Source organism: Xenopus tropicalis, chromosome 1 (assembly GCF_000004195.4).
Source record: "Xenopus tropicalis strain Nigerian chromosome 1, UCB_Xtro_10.0, whole genome shotgun sequence".
Lineage (NCBI taxonomy): Eukaryota > Metazoa > Chordata > Amphibia > Anura > Pipidae > Xenopus > Xenopus tropicalis.
The window spans coordinates 9,698,522-9,718,643 of record NC_030677.2 but is presented as its reverse complement, the minus strand read 5'-3'; the positions used below and the strand labels follow the sequence as shown (position 1 = coordinate 9,718,643).

At 41.3% G+C, this 20,122-nt stretch overlaps 1 protein-coding gene and 1 long non-coding RNA gene across 3 annotated transcripts; both read right to left on the bottom strand.

Annotated features, from left to right (window-relative positions):
* Window positions 1-211: 211 nt before the first annotated feature.
* LOC101733471 lies at window positions 212-13,663 on the bottom strand. 2 transcript variants are annotated; one of them, XR_208272.4, is made up of 4 exons: window positions 13,571-13,663; window positions 13,112-13,205; window positions 1,810-1,900; window positions 212-373 (listed from the first exon to the last, which is right to left on the bottom strand). It is a non-coding gene; the product is annotated as an uncharacterized LOC101733471 (long non-coding RNA). The 2 variants fall into 2 exon arrangements; XR_004220903.1 differs by lacking the exon at window positions 13,571-13,663 and adding an exon at window positions 13,494-13,510.
* A 2,462-nt stretch (window positions 13,664-16,125) lies between these two features.
* On the bottom strand, window positions 16,126-19,723 carry LOC108645503 (nicotinamide N-methyltransferase). The gene is made up of 3 exons (XM_031895227.1): window positions 18,294-19,723; window positions 17,149-17,356; window positions 16,126-16,704 (listed from the first exon to the last, which is right to left on the bottom strand). The coding sequence occupies exons 1-3, from the start codon at window positions 18,442-18,444 to the stop codon at window positions 16,275-16,277; spliced, it is 789 nt and encodes a 262-aa protein (XP_031751087.1). The 5' UTR covers window positions 18,445-19,723; the 3' UTR covers window positions 16,126-16,274.
* Window positions 19,724-20,122: the final 399 nt, after the last annotated feature.

Sequence of the window (20,122 nt, the reverse complement as noted above, 5' to 3'; positions counted from 1 at the left end):
TTACCCCCGTCTCCAGTTACAAATGCCCCCCATCTCCATTATATTCTGCCATTTGCATTAACCCTTTAGCTTGGAGAACTCAAACAAATCAGCAGTAAGTGGATCTTCCTTATACTGTCACTTACACACACAGTGATGCGTTTATTTCTGCAAATTAGAGAACCAATGAAAATAACATTCCCTGGAAATCATTTATTATTCCTAAACTAACTTTTAGAACCAAAGACTAAACCAAGAAAAAAAAAAGTTGTAAAAAGGTTTAATACATACAATTTCCAAAACATACAGTCCTTAATATTAGAATTTCCAGAAACACAATTTAGACAACTGACAGAAAATCCGTCATTGTGATGGGAAAACGGCCCAGTAGAATCTGCAAGAAAAACCAATGGAAACATTAGTAAGCCAGCAAAAGTACAAATTGTATATTCCATACAACAAATGACTCTGCCATCCCACCATGTCACCTACCATAGAATTATAGTGACTGATTTTTCCTGTGTTTCACATTGAAGGAATGGGAGAGATTAAAGGAAGGGGGAAAGGAAACAAGAGGAGGAGAGGCTGGGAAGTTGAGTGCATCAGTGAGTAAATGAGGCAGGCAATTTAAGCCATGGAGCCCAGATAGTGTAGAACTCACACAGGGATCCCTCTGGCAGGGACTCCATAGACTTATTGGAAACTGCCCTGTTACTGCCGTTAGAGGCAGATTTCACCCACAAACACATCACATTCTGGGGCCAAAATACCAACAGCACAGTAAGTAGTTACACCAAAGTGTGCCGGAGCGAGCACGTGTGTGCAGGTAAGAAACTACTGATATTCTGAATGAAAAGCAAGAGAAAGCATTAAAGCACCTGGGGAAACATTGGTGGCACGGAGTGAATAGCACATTGGTCTGGAGTGGTTTCTGCAAGGAGGGTCCCAGGCTCCTAACTACCGAGGCCTCCCATACGCTAAACTGTTACAGTACAAACATCTAACAGTTCTTTACAGTGTGTATGTCAAATCTAAAGTGGTGCAAGGGATGCCCAGGTAGGGGGAAGTGTGTAGGCTGCTGCCCTCTCTCTAATAACTGCCCTTTGAGCGAGACGGCACATAGGACTTCCCTGTTGCACCAGATCTACTTTGGGGTCAGTGATACAAATGTCTCTAAAGGGTTTTTTAATGATTTGTCACCCACACAACAGGATTTAGTGCCGATGAGAAAATATCCAGTGTGCCATTACCCTAACTCTTGGGAGAGCCGGCTGTAAGTACAGGTATGGGGCCATTTATCCAGAAACAGGTTAAACACAAAGCTCAAGATTACCGGATGGCATCTCCCATGAAGACAATTTAAATAATGGTTCCTGCCGTCTCCAATAAAATACCTTCTGCTTCATCCTAAACTGCACAAACCCAAACTGATGGCAAAACAATCCAATTGGGTTTAATGCCTTAAATGATAGTCAGCAAACTTAATAGGTACAGAGATCCAAACTTAGGAGAGATCAAAACATCAGGCCCAAACCTTCCAGATAAAAGATATTATAGGTGTGATTGCTCATTGGCCGGGCCCTAGGAATACAGTGACAAAAGGTACAGAAGAAAAAAGTTGAAATGATATGGGGTTTAAACACACACCGACCATATACAATTCAGCTTAAATATCTCTGGCGTTTAAATGTCTCCTCATGGGAATATGTATATATGAGCAACATGTTGGTCTAATATTTAGGATTCTGTACCAAAGAGAATTTGCTCCCACATAATGAGGCCATGATAACGAGAAGTAACGTTTGGGTGAATGTTTGCTCAGAAACCAACCTGATCCAGCAAACAGTCTGCTCATAACTGTGCCACCACTGTCTTGTTCTTTTCAGGCTCCTTTATGGATATTCTTCACTGGGTGAGGCATCTGAAAAACAGAGAAAGGAGGCGTAAATGGAAAATAGAGGTAGGCAAGGGAAATAAATTCCCCCTGCCCTATATCCAATCGTATAATCTAAACAAATCAGATTTTTATTAAGTTAATCAACTGAATTATGGTTTGTAACAGGCATTTAATTAAGAAATCAATAACAGCCATTCCAGACAATGGAGAGACCAATATATGCATTTGCAAAGCAAAGATAGGCAAGTACTGAACACAAACATAAAAAAAGTGGACTACGCTATATACGGGGCCATATAGCCCTGTATTTCTCATGAAAGAAAGGGCAGGAATACGCATTTATCAGCATGAAGCCAATAATATAAAGAGGGCATATGGCCCTGTATTCCTATAGATGGCATAGGGCCCTGTATTCCTATAGAGGGCATAGGGCCCTGTATTCCTTTTGAATTAAGGGCAGGAATACACATTTATCAGCATGTAGCCAACAATATAAAGAGGGCATATGGCCCTGTATTCCTTTTGAATTAAGGGCAGGAATACACATTTATCAGAATGAAGCCAAAAATATAAAGAGGGCATATGGCCCTTAATTCCTATAGAGGGAATAGGGCCCTGTATTCCTTTTGAATTAAGTGCAGGAATACACTTAGCATGAAGCCAAGAATATAAAGAGGGCATATGGCCCTGTATTCCTTTTGAATTAAGGGCAGGAATACACATTTATCAGCATGAAGCCAAGAATATAAAGAGGACATATGGCCCTGTATTCCTATAGTGGGCATATGGCCCTGTATTCCTATAGTGGGCATATGGCCCTGTATTCCTTTTGAATTAGGGCAGGAATACACATTTATCAGCATGAAGCCAATAATATAAAGAGGGCATATGGCCCTGTATTCCTTTTGAATTAAGGGCAGGAATACACATTTATCAGCATGAAGCCAATAATATAAAGAGGGCATATGGCCCTCTATTCCTTTTGAATTAAGGGCAGGAATACACATTTATCAGCATGAAGCAAATAATATAGAAGGCATATGGCCCTGTATTCCTTTTGAATTAAGGGCAGGAATACACATTTATCAGCATGAAGCCAAGAATATAAAGAGGGCATATGGCCCTGTATTCCTTTTGAATTAAGGGCAGGAATACACATTTATCAGCATGAAGCCAATAATATAAAGAGGGCATATGGCCCTGTATTCCTTTTGAATTAAGGGCAGGAATACACATTTATCAGCATGAAGCCAATAATATAAAGAGGGCATAGGGCCCTGCCTTCCTTTTGAATTAAGGGCAGGAATACACATTTATCAGCATGAAGCCAATAATATAAAGAGGGCATATGGCCCCTTATTCCTATAGTGGGCATATGGCCCTGTATTCCTTTTGAATTAAGGGCAGGAATACACATTTATCAGCATGAAGCCAAGAATATAAAGAGGGCATATGGCCCCTTATTCCTATAGTGGGCATATGGCCCTGTATTCCTTTTGAATTAAGGGCAGGAATACACATTTATCAGCATGAAGCCAATAATATAAAGAGGGCATATGGCCCTCTATTCCTTTTAAATTAAGGGCAGGAATACACATTTATCAGCATGAAGCCAATAATATAAAGAGGGCATATGGTCCTGTATTCCTTTTGAATTAAGGGCAGGAATACACATTTATCAGCATGAAGCCAATAATATAAAGAGGGCATATGGCCCTGTATTCCTTTTGAATTAAGGGCAGGAATACACATTTATCAGCATGAAGCCAATAATATAAAGAGGGCATAGGGCCCTGCCTTCCTTTTGAATTAAGGGCAGGAATACACATTTATCAGCATGAAGCCAATAATATAAAGAGGGCATATGGCCCTGTATTCCTATAGAGGGCATATGGCCCTGTATTCCTTTTGAATTAAGGGCAGGAATACACATTTATCAGAATGAAGCCAAAAATATAAAGAGGGCATATTGCCCTTAATTCCTATAGAGGGAATAGGGCCCTGTATTCCTTTTGAATTAAGTGCAGGAATACACTTAGCATGAAGCCAAGAATATAAAGAGGGCATATGGCCCTGTATTCCTTTTAAATTAAGGGCAGGAATACACATTTATCAGTATGAAGCCAATAATATAAAGAGGGCATATGGCCCTGTATTCCTTTTGAATTAAGGGCAGGAATAAGCATTTATCAGCATAAAGCCAATATTATAAAGAGGGCATATGGCCCTGTATTCCTTTTAAATTAAGGGCAGGAATACACATTTATCAGTATGAAGCCAATAATATAAAGAGGGCATATGGCCCTGTTCTCCTTTAGAGGGCATATGGCCCTGTTTTCCTATAGGGGGCATATGGCCCTGTATTCCTTTTAAATTAAGGGCAGGAATACACATTTATCAGTATGAAGCCAATAATATAAAGAGGGCATATGGCCCTGTATTCCTTTAGAGGGCATATGGCCCTGTATTACTATAGAGGGCATATGGCCCTGTATTCCTTTTAAATTAAGGGCAGGAATACACATTTATCAGTATGAAGCCAATATAAAGAGGGCATATGGCCCTGTTTTCCTATAGAGGGCATATGGCCCTGTATTCCTTTAGAGGGCATATGGCCCTGTTTTCCTATAGGGGGCATATGGCTCTGTATTCCTTTTAAATTAAGGACAAGAATACACATTTATCAGCATGAAGCCTATAATATAAAGAGGGCATATGGCCCTGTATTCCTATAGAGGGCATATGGCCCTGTATTCCGTTTGAATTAAGGGCAGGAATACGCATTTATCAGCATGAAGCCAATAATATAAAGAGGGCATATGGCCCTGTATTCCATTTGAAATAAGGGCAGGAATACGCATTTATCAGCATGAAGCCAATAATATAAAGAGGGCATATGGCCCTGTACTCCTATAGTGTGCATATGGCCCTGTATTCCTATAGAGGGCATATGGCCCTGTATTCCTTTTGAATTAATGGCAGGAATGCACATTTATCAGCATGAAGCCAACAATATAAAGAGGGCATATGGCCCTGTACTCCTATAGTGTGCATATGGCCCTGTATTCCTATAGTGGGCATATGGCCCGGTTTTCCTATAGTGGGCATATGGCCCTGTATTCCTTTTGAATTAAGGGCAGGAATACACATTTATCAGCATGTAGCCAACAATATAAATAGGGCATATGGCCCTGTATTCCTATAGTGGGCACAGGGCCCTGTATTCCTTTTGAATTAAGGGCAGGAATACAAATTTATCAGCATGAAGCCAATAATATAAAGAGGGCACAGGGCCATTTATTCCTATAGAGGGCACAGGGCCCTGTATTCCTATAGAGGGCACAGGGCCCTGTATTCCTATAGAGGGCACAGGGCCCTGTATTCCTATAGAGGGCACAGGGCCCTGTATTCCTATAGAGGGCACAGGGCCCTGTATTCCTATAGAGGGCACAGGGCCCTGTATTCCTATAGAGGGCACAGGGCCCTGTATTCCTATAGAGGGCACAGGGCCCTGTATTCCTATAGAGGGCACAGGGCCCTGTATTCCAATAGAGAGCACAGGGCCCTGTATTCCTATAGAGGGCATAGGGCCCTGTATTCCTATAGAGGGCATAGGGCCCTGTATTCCTATAGAGGGCATAGGGCCCTGTATTCCTATAGAGGGCATATGGCCCTATATTCCATTTGAAAAAAGGGCAGGAATACACATTTATCAGCATGAAGCCAATAATATAAAGAGGGCATATGGCCCTGTATTCCTTTTGAATTAAGGGCAGGAATACACATTTATCAGCAAGAAGCCAATAATATAAAGAGGGCATATGGCCCTGTATTCCTATAGAGGGTATATGGCCCTGTATTCCTATAGAGGGCATATGGCCCTGTTTTCCTATAGTGGGCATATGGCCCTGTATTCCTTTTGAATTAAGTGCAGGAATACACTTAGAATGAAGCCAAGAATATAAAGAGGGCATATGGCCCTGTATTGCTATAGAGGGCATATGGCCCTGTATTCCTTTTGAATTAAGGGCAGGAATACACATTTATCAGCATGAAGCCAATAATATAAAGAGGGCATATGGCCCTGTATTCCTTTTGAATTAAGGGCAGGAATACACATTTATCAGCATGAAGCCAAGAATATAAAGAGGACATATGGCCCTGTATTCCTATAGTGGGCATATGGCCCTGTATTCCTATAGTGGGCATATGGCCCTGTATTCCTTTTGAATTAGGGCAGGAATACACATTTATCAGCATGAAGCCAATAATATAAAGAGGGCATATGGCCCTGTATTCCTTTTGAATTAAGGGCAGGAATACACATTTATCAGCATGAAGCCAATAATATAAAGAGGGCATATGGCCCTGTATTCCTTTTGAATTAAGGGCAGGAATACACATTTATCAGCATGAAGCAAATAATATAGAAGGCATATGGCCCTGTATTCCTATAGAGGGCATATGGCCCTGCATTCCTTTTGAATTAAGGGCAGGAATACACATTTATCAGCATGAAGCAAATATAGAAGACATTTGGCCCTGTATTCCTTTTGAATTAAGGGCAGGAATACACATTTATCAGCATGTAGCCAACAATATAAAGAGGGCATATGGCCCTGAATTCCTATGGGCATATGGCCCTGTATTCCTTTTGAATTAAAGGCAGGAATACACATTTATCAGCATGAAGCCAATAATATAAAGAGGGCATAAGGCCATTTATTCCTATAGTGGGCATATGGCCCTGTATTCCTTTTGAATTAAGGGGAGGAATACGCATTTATCAGCATGAAGCCAATAATATAAAGAGGGCATATAGCCCTGTATTCCTTTTGAATTAAGTGCAGGAATACACATTTATCAGCATAAAGCCAATAATATAAAGAGGGCATATGGCCCTTAATTCCTATAGAGGGCATATGGCCCTGTATTCCTTTTGAATTAAGGGCAGGAATACGCATTTATCAGCATGAAGCCAAGAATATAAAGAGGGCATATGGCCCTGTATTCCTTTTGAATTAAGGGCAGGAATACGCATTTATCAGCATGAAGCCAAGAATATAAAGAGGGCATATGGCCCTGTATTCCTTTTGAATTAAGGGCAGGAAGACGCATTTATCAGCATGAAGCCAATAATATCAAGAGGGCATATGCGCCTGTATTCCTATAGAGGGCATATGGCCCTGTATTCCTTTTGAATTAAGGGCAGGAATACACATTTATCAGCATGAAGCCAATAATATAAAGAGGGCATAGGGCCCTTCCTTCCTTTTGAATTAAGGGCAGGAATACACATTTATCAGCATGAAGCCAATAATATAAAGAGGGCATATGGCCCTGTATTCCTATAGAGGGCATATGGCCCTGCATTCCTATAGAGGGCATATGGCCCTGCATTCCTATAGAGGGCATATGGCCCTGCATTCCTTTTGAATTAAGGGCAGGAATACACATTTATCAGCATGAAGCCAATAATATAAAGAGGGCATATGGCCCTGTATTCCTATACAGGGCATATGGCCCTGCATTCCTATAGAGGGCATATGGCCCTGCATTCCTATAGAGGGCATATGGCCCTGTATTCCTTTTGAATTAAGGGCAGGAATACACATTTATCAGCATGTAGCCAACAATATAAAGAGGGCATATGGCCCTGTATTCCTAAAGTGGGCATATGGCCCTGAATTCCTATAGAGGGCATATGGCCCTGTATTCCTTTTGAAATAAGGGCAGGAATACACATTTATCAGCATGAAGCCAATAATATAAAGAGGGCATAAGGCCATTTATTCCTATAGTGGGCATATGGCCCTGTATTCCTTTTGAATTAAGGGGAGGAATACGCATTTATCAGCATGAAGCCAATAATATAAAGAGGGCATATAGCCCTGTATTCCTTTTGAATTAAGGGGAGGAATACGCATTTATCAGCATGAAGCCAATAATATAAAGAGGGCATATGGCCCTGTATTCCTTTTGAATTAAGGGCAGGAATACACATTTATCAGCATGAAGCCAATAATATAAAGAGGGCATATGGCCCTGAATTCCTATAGAGGGCATATGGCCCTGTATTCCTTTTGAATTAAGGGCAGGAATACACATTTATCAGCATGAAGCCAATAATATAAAGAGGGCATAAGGCCATTTATTCCTATAGTGGGCATATGGCCCTGTATTCCTTTTGAATTAAGGGCAGGAATACACATTTATCAGCATGAAGCCAATAATATAAAGAGGGCATATGGCCCTGTATTCCTATAGAGGGCATATGGCTCTGAATTCCTTTTGAATTAAGGGCAGGAATACGCATTTATCAGCATGAAGCCAATAATATAAAGAAGGCATATGGCCCTTTATTCCTATAGAGGACATATGGCCCTGCATTCCTATAGAGGGCAAATGGCCCTGCATTCCTATAGAGGGCATATGGCCCTGCATTCCTATAGAGGGCATATGGCCCTGCATTCCTATAGAGGGCATATGGCCCTGCATTCCTATAGAGGGCATATGGCCCTGCATTCCTATAGAGGGCATATGGCCCTGTATTCCTTTTGAATTAAGGGCAGGAATACACATTTATCAGCATGTAGCCAACAATATAAAGAGGGCATATGGCCCTGTATTCCTATAGAGGGCATATGGCCCTGTATTCCTTTTGAATTAAGGGCAGGATTACACATTTATCAGCATGTAGCCAACAATAAAAAGAGGGCATATGGCCCTGAATTCCTATAGTGGGCATATGGCCCTGAATTCCTATAGTGGGCATATGGCCCTGTATTCCTTTTGAATTAAGGGCAGGAATACAAATTTATCAGCATGAAGCCAATAATATAAAGAGGGCATAAGGCCATTTATTCCTATAGTGGGCATATGGCCCTGTATTCCTTTTGAATTAAGGGCAGGAATACGCATTTATCAGCATGAAGCCAATAATATAAAGAGGGCATATAGCCCTGTATTCCTTTTGAATTAAGTGCAGGAATACACATTTATCAGCATGAAGCCAATAATATAAAGAGGGCATATGGCCCTGTATTCCTATAGTGGGCATATGGCCCTGTATTGCTTTTGAATTTAGTGCAGGAATACACTTAGCATGAAGCCAAGAATATAAAGAGGGCATATGGCCCTGTATTCCTTTTGAATAAAGGGCAGGAATACACATTTATCAGCATGAAGCCAATATAAAGAGGGCATATGGCCCTGTATTTCTATAGAGGGCATATGGCACTATATTCCTTTAAAATTAAGGGCAGGAATAGACATTTATCAGCATGAAGCCAATAATATAAAGAGGGCATATGGCCCTGTATTCCTTTTGAATTAAGGGCAGGAATAAGCATTTATCAGCATAAAGCCAATATTATAAAGAGGGCATATGGCCCTGTATTCCTATAGAGGGCATATGGCCCTGTATTACTATAGAGGGCATATGGCCCTGTATTCCTTTTAAATTAAGGGCAGGAATACACATTTATCAGTATGAAGTCAATATAAAGAGGGCATATGGCCCTGTTTTCCTATAGGGGGCATATGGCCCTGTATTCCTTTTAAATTAAGGACAAGAATACACATTTATCAGCATGAAGCCTATAATATAAAGAGGGCATAAGGCCCTGTATTCCTATAGAGGGCATATGGCCCTGTATTCCGTTTGAATTAAGGGCAGGAATACGCATTTATCAGCATGAAGCCAATAATATAAAGAGGGCATATGGCCCTGTATTCCTATTGAGAGCATATGGCCCTGTATTCCTATAGAGGGCATATGGCCCTGTATTCCTATAGAGGGCATATGGCCCTGTATTCCTTTTGAATTAGGGGCAGGAATACACATTTATCAGCATGAAGCCAAGAATATAAAGAGGGCATATGGCCCTGTATTCCTTTTGAATTAATGGCAGGAATACACATTTATCAGCATGAAGCCAACAATATAAAGAGGGCATATGGCCCTGTACTCCTATAGTGTGCATATGGCCCTGTATTCCTATAGTGGGCATATGGCCCTGTATTCCTATAGTGGGCATATGGCCCCGTTTTCCTATAGTGGGCATATGGCCCTGTATTCCTTTTGAATTAAGGGCAGGAATACACATTTATCAGCATGTAGCCAACAATATAAATAGGGCATATGGCCCTGTATTCCTATAGTGGGCATATGGCCCTGTTTTCCTAGAGTGGGCATATGGCCCTGTATTCCTTTTGAATTAAGGGCAGGAATACACCTTTATCAGCATGAAGCCAATAATATAGAGGGCACAGGGCCCTGTATTCCTTTTGAATTAAGGGCAGGAATACAAATTTATCAGCATGAAGCCAATAATATAAAGAGGGCATAGGGCCCTGTATTCCTATAGAGGGCACAGGGCCCTGTATTCCTATAGAGGGCACAGGGCCCTGTATTCCTATAGAGGGCACAGGGCCCTGTATTCCTATAGAGGGCACAGGGCCCTGTATTCCTATAGAGGGCACAGGGCCCTGTATTCCTATAGAGGGCACAGGGCCCTGTATTCCTATAGAGGGCACAGGGCCCTGTATTCCTATAGAGCAGTGCTGTCCAACTGGCGGCCCGCGGGCCGCATGCGGCCCTCGACCCCCCTCTGTGTGGCCCCCCACCTGTCTGGCTGCTTTGATGGCTTAACTTTGTGTTAGCTTTAAATGGTATCAGTACTGAGATTAACTGCCCCCCTGCATGGTTCTCACCTCAGGCTGTAATCCCTCTGTATTGTTTAAAAATGTAATCCCCTGTGTTGTTCACACCTTTTAATCTCTGCATTGTTCACCCCCTGCAGTGTTCACACCTCAGGCTCAGGCTGTAATCACCCACATTGTTCACCTCTTCACACCTCAGACATTGTATGTACTGCCTGGACTATGCTGCCTGTGTATAGGCAGCATAGGGTAGGCAGAGTATGGCACATAGGCAGCATAGGGCAGGGAGGGTATGGCACCCACAGGCAGCATAGGACAGGCAGAGTATGGCACCCACAGGCAGCATAGGACAGGCAGAGTATGGCACACACAGGCAGCATAGGACAGGCAGAGTGTGGCACACACAGGCAGCATAGGACAGGCAGAGTGCTGCCTATGTGTGCCATACTCTGCCTACCCTATGCTGCCTGTGGGAGGTGAACCTGGCAGGGGTTTGTTCTGAGAGTTTGTTAGCAGTTGGAAATAGCCATTAAATGGTCCCTAAGGTGAGTAAATATATGCTGGGGGTTTCTGTGCTATCCACAGGGGAGGAGGAGGCATATGGATGTAAGGGTGTGTCTTAATATGACATAATATAATTCTTTAACATATGAATGATGGTTGATATACCTGTAGCGACCATTGAGATAAAATGGGTGTGGTTTGAAGTGGGTGTGGTTTAAAATGGGGGAGTGGCCAAAACTGGCTTCCATTAGCGGCCCTCCACCATGTATGCAAGAGAAATTCCGGCCCTCGGCACCGCAGAAGTTGGACAGCACTGCTATAGAGGGCACAGGGCCCTGTATTCCTATAGAGGGCACAGGGCCCTGTATTCCTATAGAGGGCACAGGGCCCTGTATTCCTATAGAGGGCATAGGGCCCTGTATAAATATAGAGGGCATAGGGCCCTGTATTCCTATAGAGGGCATATGGCCCTATATTCCATTTGAAAAAAGGGCAGGAATACACATTTATCAGCATGAAGCCAATAATATAAAGAGGGCATATGGCCCTGTATTCCTTTTGAATTAAGGGCAGGAATACGCATTTATCAGCATGAAGCCAAGAATATAAAGAGGGCATATGGCCCTGTATTCCTTTTGAATTAAGGGCAGGAATACGCATTTATCAGCATGAAGCCAAGAATATAAAGAGGGCATATGGCCCTGTATTCCTTTTGAATTAAGGGCAGGAATACGCATTTATCAGGATGAAGCCAATAATATAAAGAGGGCATATGGCCCTGTATTCCTTTTAAATTAAGGGCAGGAATACACATTTATCAGTATGAAGCCAATAATATAAAGAGGGCATATGGCCCTGTATTACTATAGAGGGCATATGGCCCTGTATTCCTTTTAAATTAAGGGCAGGAATACACATTTATCAGTATGAAGCCTATAATATAAAGAGGGCATATGGCCCTGTATTCCTATAGAGGGCATATGGCCCTGTATTTCTTTTGAATTAAGTGCAGGAATACACATTTGCCAGCATGAAGCCAAGAACATAAAGTGAGCATATGACATATGCTTAGGAGAATTTGATATGAAATGTTTTATATACTTTTACATATGTGCTAATATTTCAGTCATAAGGACAGTATTTTCAAATACCAATGGGACTGCACCAAGTTCCCAGTCTACCCTGGGAGCCATGGGTTCTAGAAAGAACACAATCATTCAGAAGTTCCATAGGGGGGTTACCTTCACTGGAATTGGCACAGCGGATCATCAAAGTTAGAGCCAAAACTTCAGTGAGAGATGCCCTGCAGGGCCCTTACAGACCAAATCCCACAGATGAAGCAGCCCCCACCTCTACCAGCTGTACCACTCGCAACATGGATTCTCTTACTGAGATGTGTCCCCTCCAGGCCCTCTGACTCCCAGGGCACACTAGCACCTCCGTGTACACCCCACCTGTAGCACCACCTGCATTAGTCAGGCTGTATATTCTTTTTACAGGATATACAAGTGCCGGGCATATAGCTAATATTTTATCTTATGGTCTTTAAACGATTGTTTATTTGCCTTAAAAGTTAAAGTGATATGGACAGAGCTGCATAGAGAGTTCTTAGTGTGCCCTGGGAGCCAGGGGTTCTGAAGAAGACACAACCTTTCATAAGTTCCATAGGGGGGTTACCTTCACTGGAAGTAGTAGAGCTGGTCATCAAGGTTAGGCTGCGGTGATACGGGTCAGGCGGAGAAGCCACCGCAGCCTTAAGCCATAACCCCAGGGGAATGATCTGTAGCCGGCATCCAGACCAAACTCCAAGAGGGAGCAGCCCCCACCTCTAGCAGCTGTACCGCTCGCAACATGGATTCTCCTACTGAGAAGTGTCCCCCCCAGGCCCTCTGGCTCCCAGGACACACTAGAACTCTCTGTACAGTGCTGTTTGTAACACTTTAATCAATGCAAAAACTGCATTAGCCAGGCATGATTATAAAGAGACAAAATGATACATTTATATTCATGGTCTGCGGTTGTTAATGCATTTTAAGGTAGGAAGCAGTTTATATATAGAAACCTCACCTGTTTTAGTGAACAGAGAATCTCAGATCCTTTACTCTTCATTTCAGTCTTCTCTTTTTGTCCATGCACTTCTGGGCTTTTACCAAAAAGAAACCTTCAGGGAGAAAAAAGTAAAATGTTACACAGCCCACAGGAACAGTATTTGTATTGTTTTAATTCCTGCTAAGCAACTTCACAAGGCAGAAACCTGATTCAAATCCAACAATGATTGTGTATCTGTCTAACATGTGCTCAGTGTGAGGCTGAATGAACTGTCCTACCCTGAGTTATTAATACAAACTGAGGCCTACTCACTGCTTAAAGCCTGTGCTAGAGTTGTTTGCACATGGGCATTAATTGCATCAGAGAGCCCTGTAATATAGGTGAGCTGTGCATGAAATACCTGTACAAATATCTGTATTTGACTCCAACATAGATTGTAACTAATAAAAGAAACAATTTCAAGTTCTGAGCTCTTACCTGTTGCTTTTAGAGCAGCCATTTTATATAGGCTGGCCAGGCCTTCTGAGCAGGTATTTATAGGGGAGATGCCGGCCACTTGGTGGCAGCAGAGAGCACTGTGGGAAAAAAACAAAAGGTTGAAGGGAAAGTCCACCCAAAGGATTAAATAAAAGCTATGAGGGGGGGACCACACACATTTCCAGCAATAACAACCCTCCCCAAGCCTAACTAGCAGGGGAAGAGCTGTGCTATGACTGACATTTAAATAACAGTTTATTACTGTCTTATTTGTCTGGACACTCACTGCTTTGGTCGCTATGTTTGAAAGTCATGCAGATCAAGGTTTTGGCTCTTCCTATATCCTTCACAGCAAATATTACCATTATGTCTAACTGACTAGCACCGCCGCAGGGGGCTTTAAACCCCTTTGCCTCCCTGTTTGCCTATATTATTTAGAAGTCTGGACTCCAGTGGTGCCAGTTGCGCTGTGTGTATAACTCTGTTGTGATGAGTTCATTTTGAGAGTAACCATCACACTATTTTATGCTTTGAAAGCTTAGAGATGTGTATGAATTACGAGCTGCTGCGATTTCCATTAAAAAAATATTGCAATGTGATAAATCATTCCTTTACTAAACATCATTGTTTATGGCAAAAATCTATGCATTAAGGAATAGTGACCCTACAATTAAGCCAAATTGCTGTGAGTAACTTACTTGCGGCGATTACAATGGTAGCAAAGGGAAAGACATTTTTGGGGAATTTTGTTGCCCGTGATTTTTACGCTGGTGACAAATCTCCCCATGGGACATTGTCCTTAAGTAGTTAATATACAACTTGCACTCAGGCATAAAGGGATGTGGATGAATACGTTTAGGGGGATTATGAAACTGGCAGGGTCAGACTGGGGCTACTCCAGGGGCCCCTACCTGCCTGTTTGCTTACCCACCGCCAGCCCCTTCCCCTCTCACTCGCCGGCCCAGTAACTGGAAAAAGTTTCCTTTCCCATGGAAAATCCTCCCTGTAATACATTACTACAGTGGTGGTTCACTTTTGATTAACTTTTAGTATGTTATACAATGTCTTATTCCTAGCAGCCTTGCAATTGGTCTTCATTATTTATCTTTTTGAGTTTAATTATCAAATGGAAACGCTCTGTGAGCTTATAATTTTGTTGTTATTGTTAATTATGTTTCCTTATCTTTCTATTCAATCCCTCTCCTATTCATAATCCAGTGTAATTCAACTCACCAATTGGTTGCTAAGGTAAACAAGTCCCTAGCAACCTGAAATTCAAAACTGGAGAGCTTTTAATACCATTTTAATACCATTAATACTATATTCTAATGTAGACAGTTCTAATGTATTTCAGTTCGTAATTTCAGCAGCTATCTGGTTGCTAGGGTATTGTTTACCTTAGCAACCAGGCAGTGTTTTAACTAAGAGACTGGAATACTTACAGGGGGGAGGACTAAATAGAAAGATATGTAATAAAAAGTAACAATAACAATAACATTGTAGCCTCACAGAGCAATAGCTTTTGTTTATTGGGGTCAGTGACCCCCATTGGAAAGTTGGAAATATGTATAAAAACAATTGCAGGGTTGCTGGGAATAGGACTAACTAATAACATACTAAAACTTTAGTTAAAGGTGAACTGCCCCTTTAATAAGAGGGTTAATGCAAGAAATTAGATAAGCTATGTCTCAGTGGTCACTGACATTGTCCATAGTCTCCATGAACTTTAATAGATAAATATTATTCTATTAAGCATAGATATGTGTATTGGGGGACGCCTGTATGTGAGCGAGAGTCCGAAACAAGTCTTACTGATGCATTAAACTTTTATTTTCAGACTCTACCAATGGATGAACCGCTGCTCTCTGCAAATCTCTGTCACTTCTCCTGGGACCTATATCATAGCCAAAAGGGTGATGTCCTAGATACAGAAAGCATCATCGAACCACCGCCATTCATTCTCCCACCATGTAGTGTTTGTGGGGTACATTCTTATCTGTGCAATAGGTTTGATTGGAAATGCTCTGATTATCTATGTTACTGGGTTTGTCATGAAGACCCATAAGTGCAAAATCTGGTTTCTGATCGATCTGGCTCCAAATATACTGGAGGAAAGGAAGATACAGTGAGGTGTCTTATTTATTTTTTAAAGTATCCATTTGAAGTCAATGGCCATTTTTTCCATGTTGTTCCATTTGCACAACACACTTACCCATGGAATGCCATGCATCTCCTCCTATTGAATGTAGGCTTTCTGCCTCCCAGAGATGCAACTGCCAGTCAGTTCCCACCACTAAATGGAACCCCATAATCCCTGTAGGGCCGGGGATCGCTCCATAGGGACTGAGTGTAGGAATTATATAGCGCCGGTACCACTATGTATAAAACATTGCTTTGTTGCTTGTAAAATTTCATTATCTCCAGATTTGCCCAATCTCTTCATGCCAACTCTACCATCTTATGGGCACCTTTAGTTCCATAGGCTTGTGACTCAGGCCCCATATCCAGGTATAACTATTTCAGTCTTTATACAGTAAGCGCCAACATGAAATGTTTTGGTAAAAATTGCATTTTATTGAAGCATTTTTAATTTACACATTTTTTTTATATCTTAATAAAAGAATATGGAAACCCACCTGGGCACCCTTTAAAGACTGGTTTATGGGTTTAGGGGTTCAGTTTCTATGTAACCCAGGATTTCCCTCTATCTTTCCCTTACTTTGCGGGCTATGATACACACAATCTTCTCATAATTAGTTGTTTGCTTCTCAGCGTTCCTCCCCACTGCACTATAGAATACAATAGAGTAACCTTCATCCTCTAGAGTCTTCCTTAAGAACTCTTCCCCAATGGGTAAGATGTGATACTTGTGGCCTCCGACAATGAAAAAGGATCCCTGGATATCTCCAATTAAGACCAGGTGACCTCCTAATTTTAGCAAAGCTGACATTTTCTTGAAATTGTTACAGTAGGAAGTTTCATCTTGGCTAATGGTCTCCAGGATCCATGCTGTGAGGAGACAGTCTGCCTTTGGAACCGTCCTTTCATCAACCAGGTTTTCTGCTGAAACGTCACATTTAAGTAGGTGTTTTATTCTTCCTTTTAGCTGTTCTTCTTTATGTGTCCAAACAGCACTAAATACAGAATAAACATTATTTTAAAGTTTAATGTTTTTTGTTTATTATGGTGGTCGGCCTCCTGTCTGCTTGCACCCACATACCCTCTGCTGTTACTGAAGCCTTTACCCTTACTTACTTACTTTTTGCTTCCACTGTGTCTACAACTTTGCTGGAAGTGACTGCCCCTAGTTCTAGCCCGGTAACCATCACAACAGATAAGTTAATTTAATGATGCAGCCAAGTTCCTTTACCACGTTGTCATGTTATGTCTCTTCCAGTTAACACAGGGAAAAAAATACACCAAAATTCACCACCAGGTGGCGCTTGGTCTATGACATGTTATATTGTATTTTGCTTATATTTGCTCTCTAGCACCATCTAGAGGCAGGATTTAACACTCAAATAATGGTGTCTGGACGTAGTGAGACAAAATGTGAAACTTGCTGGCTGCATCTGTACCTGTTTCCTTCCAGTTCCGCCATGAACTCGACTGCATGAGACCAGTCACAGGCACCCGGATCGGATTTTCTCCATTTGTCCAGTTCTTTGATGCAGTCATCATTAAATTTTAATATTGTGATTTCTCTGAAGGACTCAAAAACTGGGAAGAGGGGAAAAATGAGGGGTCCAATACTGACGTCAATCAAGTTTTCACCTTTGATATAACCTAAACAAACAAAGGGGTTTGCTGTGATTACTTTGCAGCAAAATTAGAGAAATGAAACTAAATTTACATTCTACTTCATGGGCCTAATGAGCAAACCGAAACAAACCAACAGCCCCCCGTGAATCCTCTGTAGGATGAGCTGCTCTGTATCTAATGATAACAGATGTAACGAGGAAGGAAGCGGTTTATTTATACAGAGGCTTCTCAGTGACCTACTGATTTGTTTGGCTTTGCTCATTGGGACCCAAAAGCAAAATATGACTTTTTTCTTTCCTTTGAATAAACCCCCCCCCCTTCAATTGACATATATGTGGGGCAAAATTGGTAACTTTTGGGGTAAATGGATTTATCTAGAACTCATATAGATGAAGTGGGGGACCCAGTATTCTGATGCCTGGGGGGGAGGAAGAGATGCTGACAAACTATAATTGTGTGATCCATGGAGCACTGGTCAAGGGGACTGTAAATAACCTTTTTTGCTACCAAACTCTTTTATATTTGTCAAGACTGTATTTCTTTGGTATAAAATATTTAAACACGAAATAGAAAATTAAAAAAATAGGCAAAAGGTATGTTCAGCACAAGCCCTTTTCATTAAACTATTGTTATAAAATGGGGTATACTGCCCCTTTAACGGTACTCGGTGGAGTTGGGGTGGCTACCAATAGAAGGCTTCCATTAGAGAACATATAAATATATATGGATATCTAGCAGTTACTCTCTCCTACATCTTCATTACCCTCCATCTATGGCAGGACTGTATCTTTATTAGTTCCTGTACAAATTGCCCTTACTGAAGGAACAGTTATGCTATAAACTATACTGTATCTTGTCATAATGCTCTCCTGAAATCTCTTTTTATCTCTTGAAATCTCTATTTTGTATTTAGAAAATAACTAAATACTCAATTATATTTAATAAAGATTGTCAAACGTACCTGAAGCAAATTCCGTATACAGAGCTCTCAGCGGGAATTTCACAGCTTGTTCTAGGAACAAACTATCTGCTTGGGGAGAAAAGAAATTGTTAGTGAAATCTCTTGTGTCAAACTGGTGCAGATGATAGAACTTAGTAGGGTTTGGCTCCATTATTCTTAACTGGGAGATGTTAGATTAAAAGAAGGATGTTGGTGTCAAATTTGGGTTTTATAGTAAGATGCAAATCAGATGAATTAATATCCATGTTGCATGGACTCTGTCACCTGAAGAAGATTTATGATCATTAGTGAATCACATGATGGGTTGGATTGGGATGCCTTCTGGTGGAACAGGATATTCCCTTAGCTGGATTTGTTGTTTTGTCTAGAAAGTGTGAAAAGTAATATTCCTGTTTAGCATCACAAATATGAGGAGGGAAGCCAACACTATTGCCTACTATATTCAGTATTACTGGCCAGTGCAAGGCGCTGATAATCACATATATCCCCTATCGAGCCTATGGAGTCTGAAAACTCAATAAAATGATAAGCCAAGGCCATGGGACGTTTATTTTGCTGTTTCTTTTTTATTTTCTTCCTTTTTTTTTTCTTTCTTTTGTTTAATGTTTTCTTCTGAATAATAAGGTTTGGGAGTTTGTTTCGTTATACACGTAAATAATAAGATCTAGTATTTCATGACAACAGTTGTAAAAACTACGATGTATCTAGAACTGTTTTGCTTGGCTTTATACACAAAATTGAGGGATAATGAAGAACCTTATTAGGGGATAGGAAACTGAACACTTTTGGAAAATGAATAAAAATGTATTGAAACAAAAAAGAATGATATGCCATAAGGGAAGGAAGCTGTAGATATGGGGGATAGTGGGAGGGACAATATCTGGCCTTCAGGCCGTGCCTACAAAAGAATGATTCCTTGTCATCTAAGCGGTAATTCTTTTGCCATCACAGTATTCTCCAATAGGCAGGGAGGGGGAATTCTCTCAGAGTCCCTCTGCATATGGTTTCATATTGTAGCGCTCAGCGCTGGGTAATTGCTTCCCTGGCGGCACTGAGATCTCAGCAGTGTTGGGAAGGGGAGGCTGGAACCCAATCTTATGCCTCAGCACCTTTATCTATTAATGGCAAATCCAAAGAGGGGCTGACAAGGCAAAAACTCATAAATTATAATGTTTCCTTAAAGATTTAAGAAGTTTGATTGTTGCTAAGCATTTCAAGTGGATACTGGATGGAAGGAGAGTGTGGGCTTTGGAAGTGATTCAGAGGCTACTAACATGGCACTGTGAAACACCAACTGGAAAGGCTGGAAAATTCCATCAGGAGAGGAACACATTGGGATGTTTATAAACCCCACATGTTCCAGTTGTTGAACCAGGGGGCAAATAATTGGATTTGGGCCCCAGTCCATCAGTCTATGCCCATCTTAACTTGGAGATTTCCGTGTCGCTATTTTGTAAAGTGCGACATTTCATTCCACATAAATGTTCAGAAAACCACAGAGAATGTAATGACTACAATTAGAATCAATGGGAAGAAATAGCTTATACATTGCCCTATATTGTTATAGAAACTGCTCCCCACTATGGTACAACTGCTCTTTGTAGGAAAAAATGGCTCCCATGTTTCTTTCAAAGATGGCAGTGACATTCCCATCAGTATCATACTGTCTAGATTTCCTTTCTTCCAGTTACTCAGGCCAGAAATTGTCTAAATCATCTCTGATTCCATTGACATCTAATAATAATAATCTTTTTTTTCTCGTACAACTGTTTGTGGTGTTTTTTCCCAGCAAGACAGACCATACAGCACAATTCTAGTTTCATGGACAA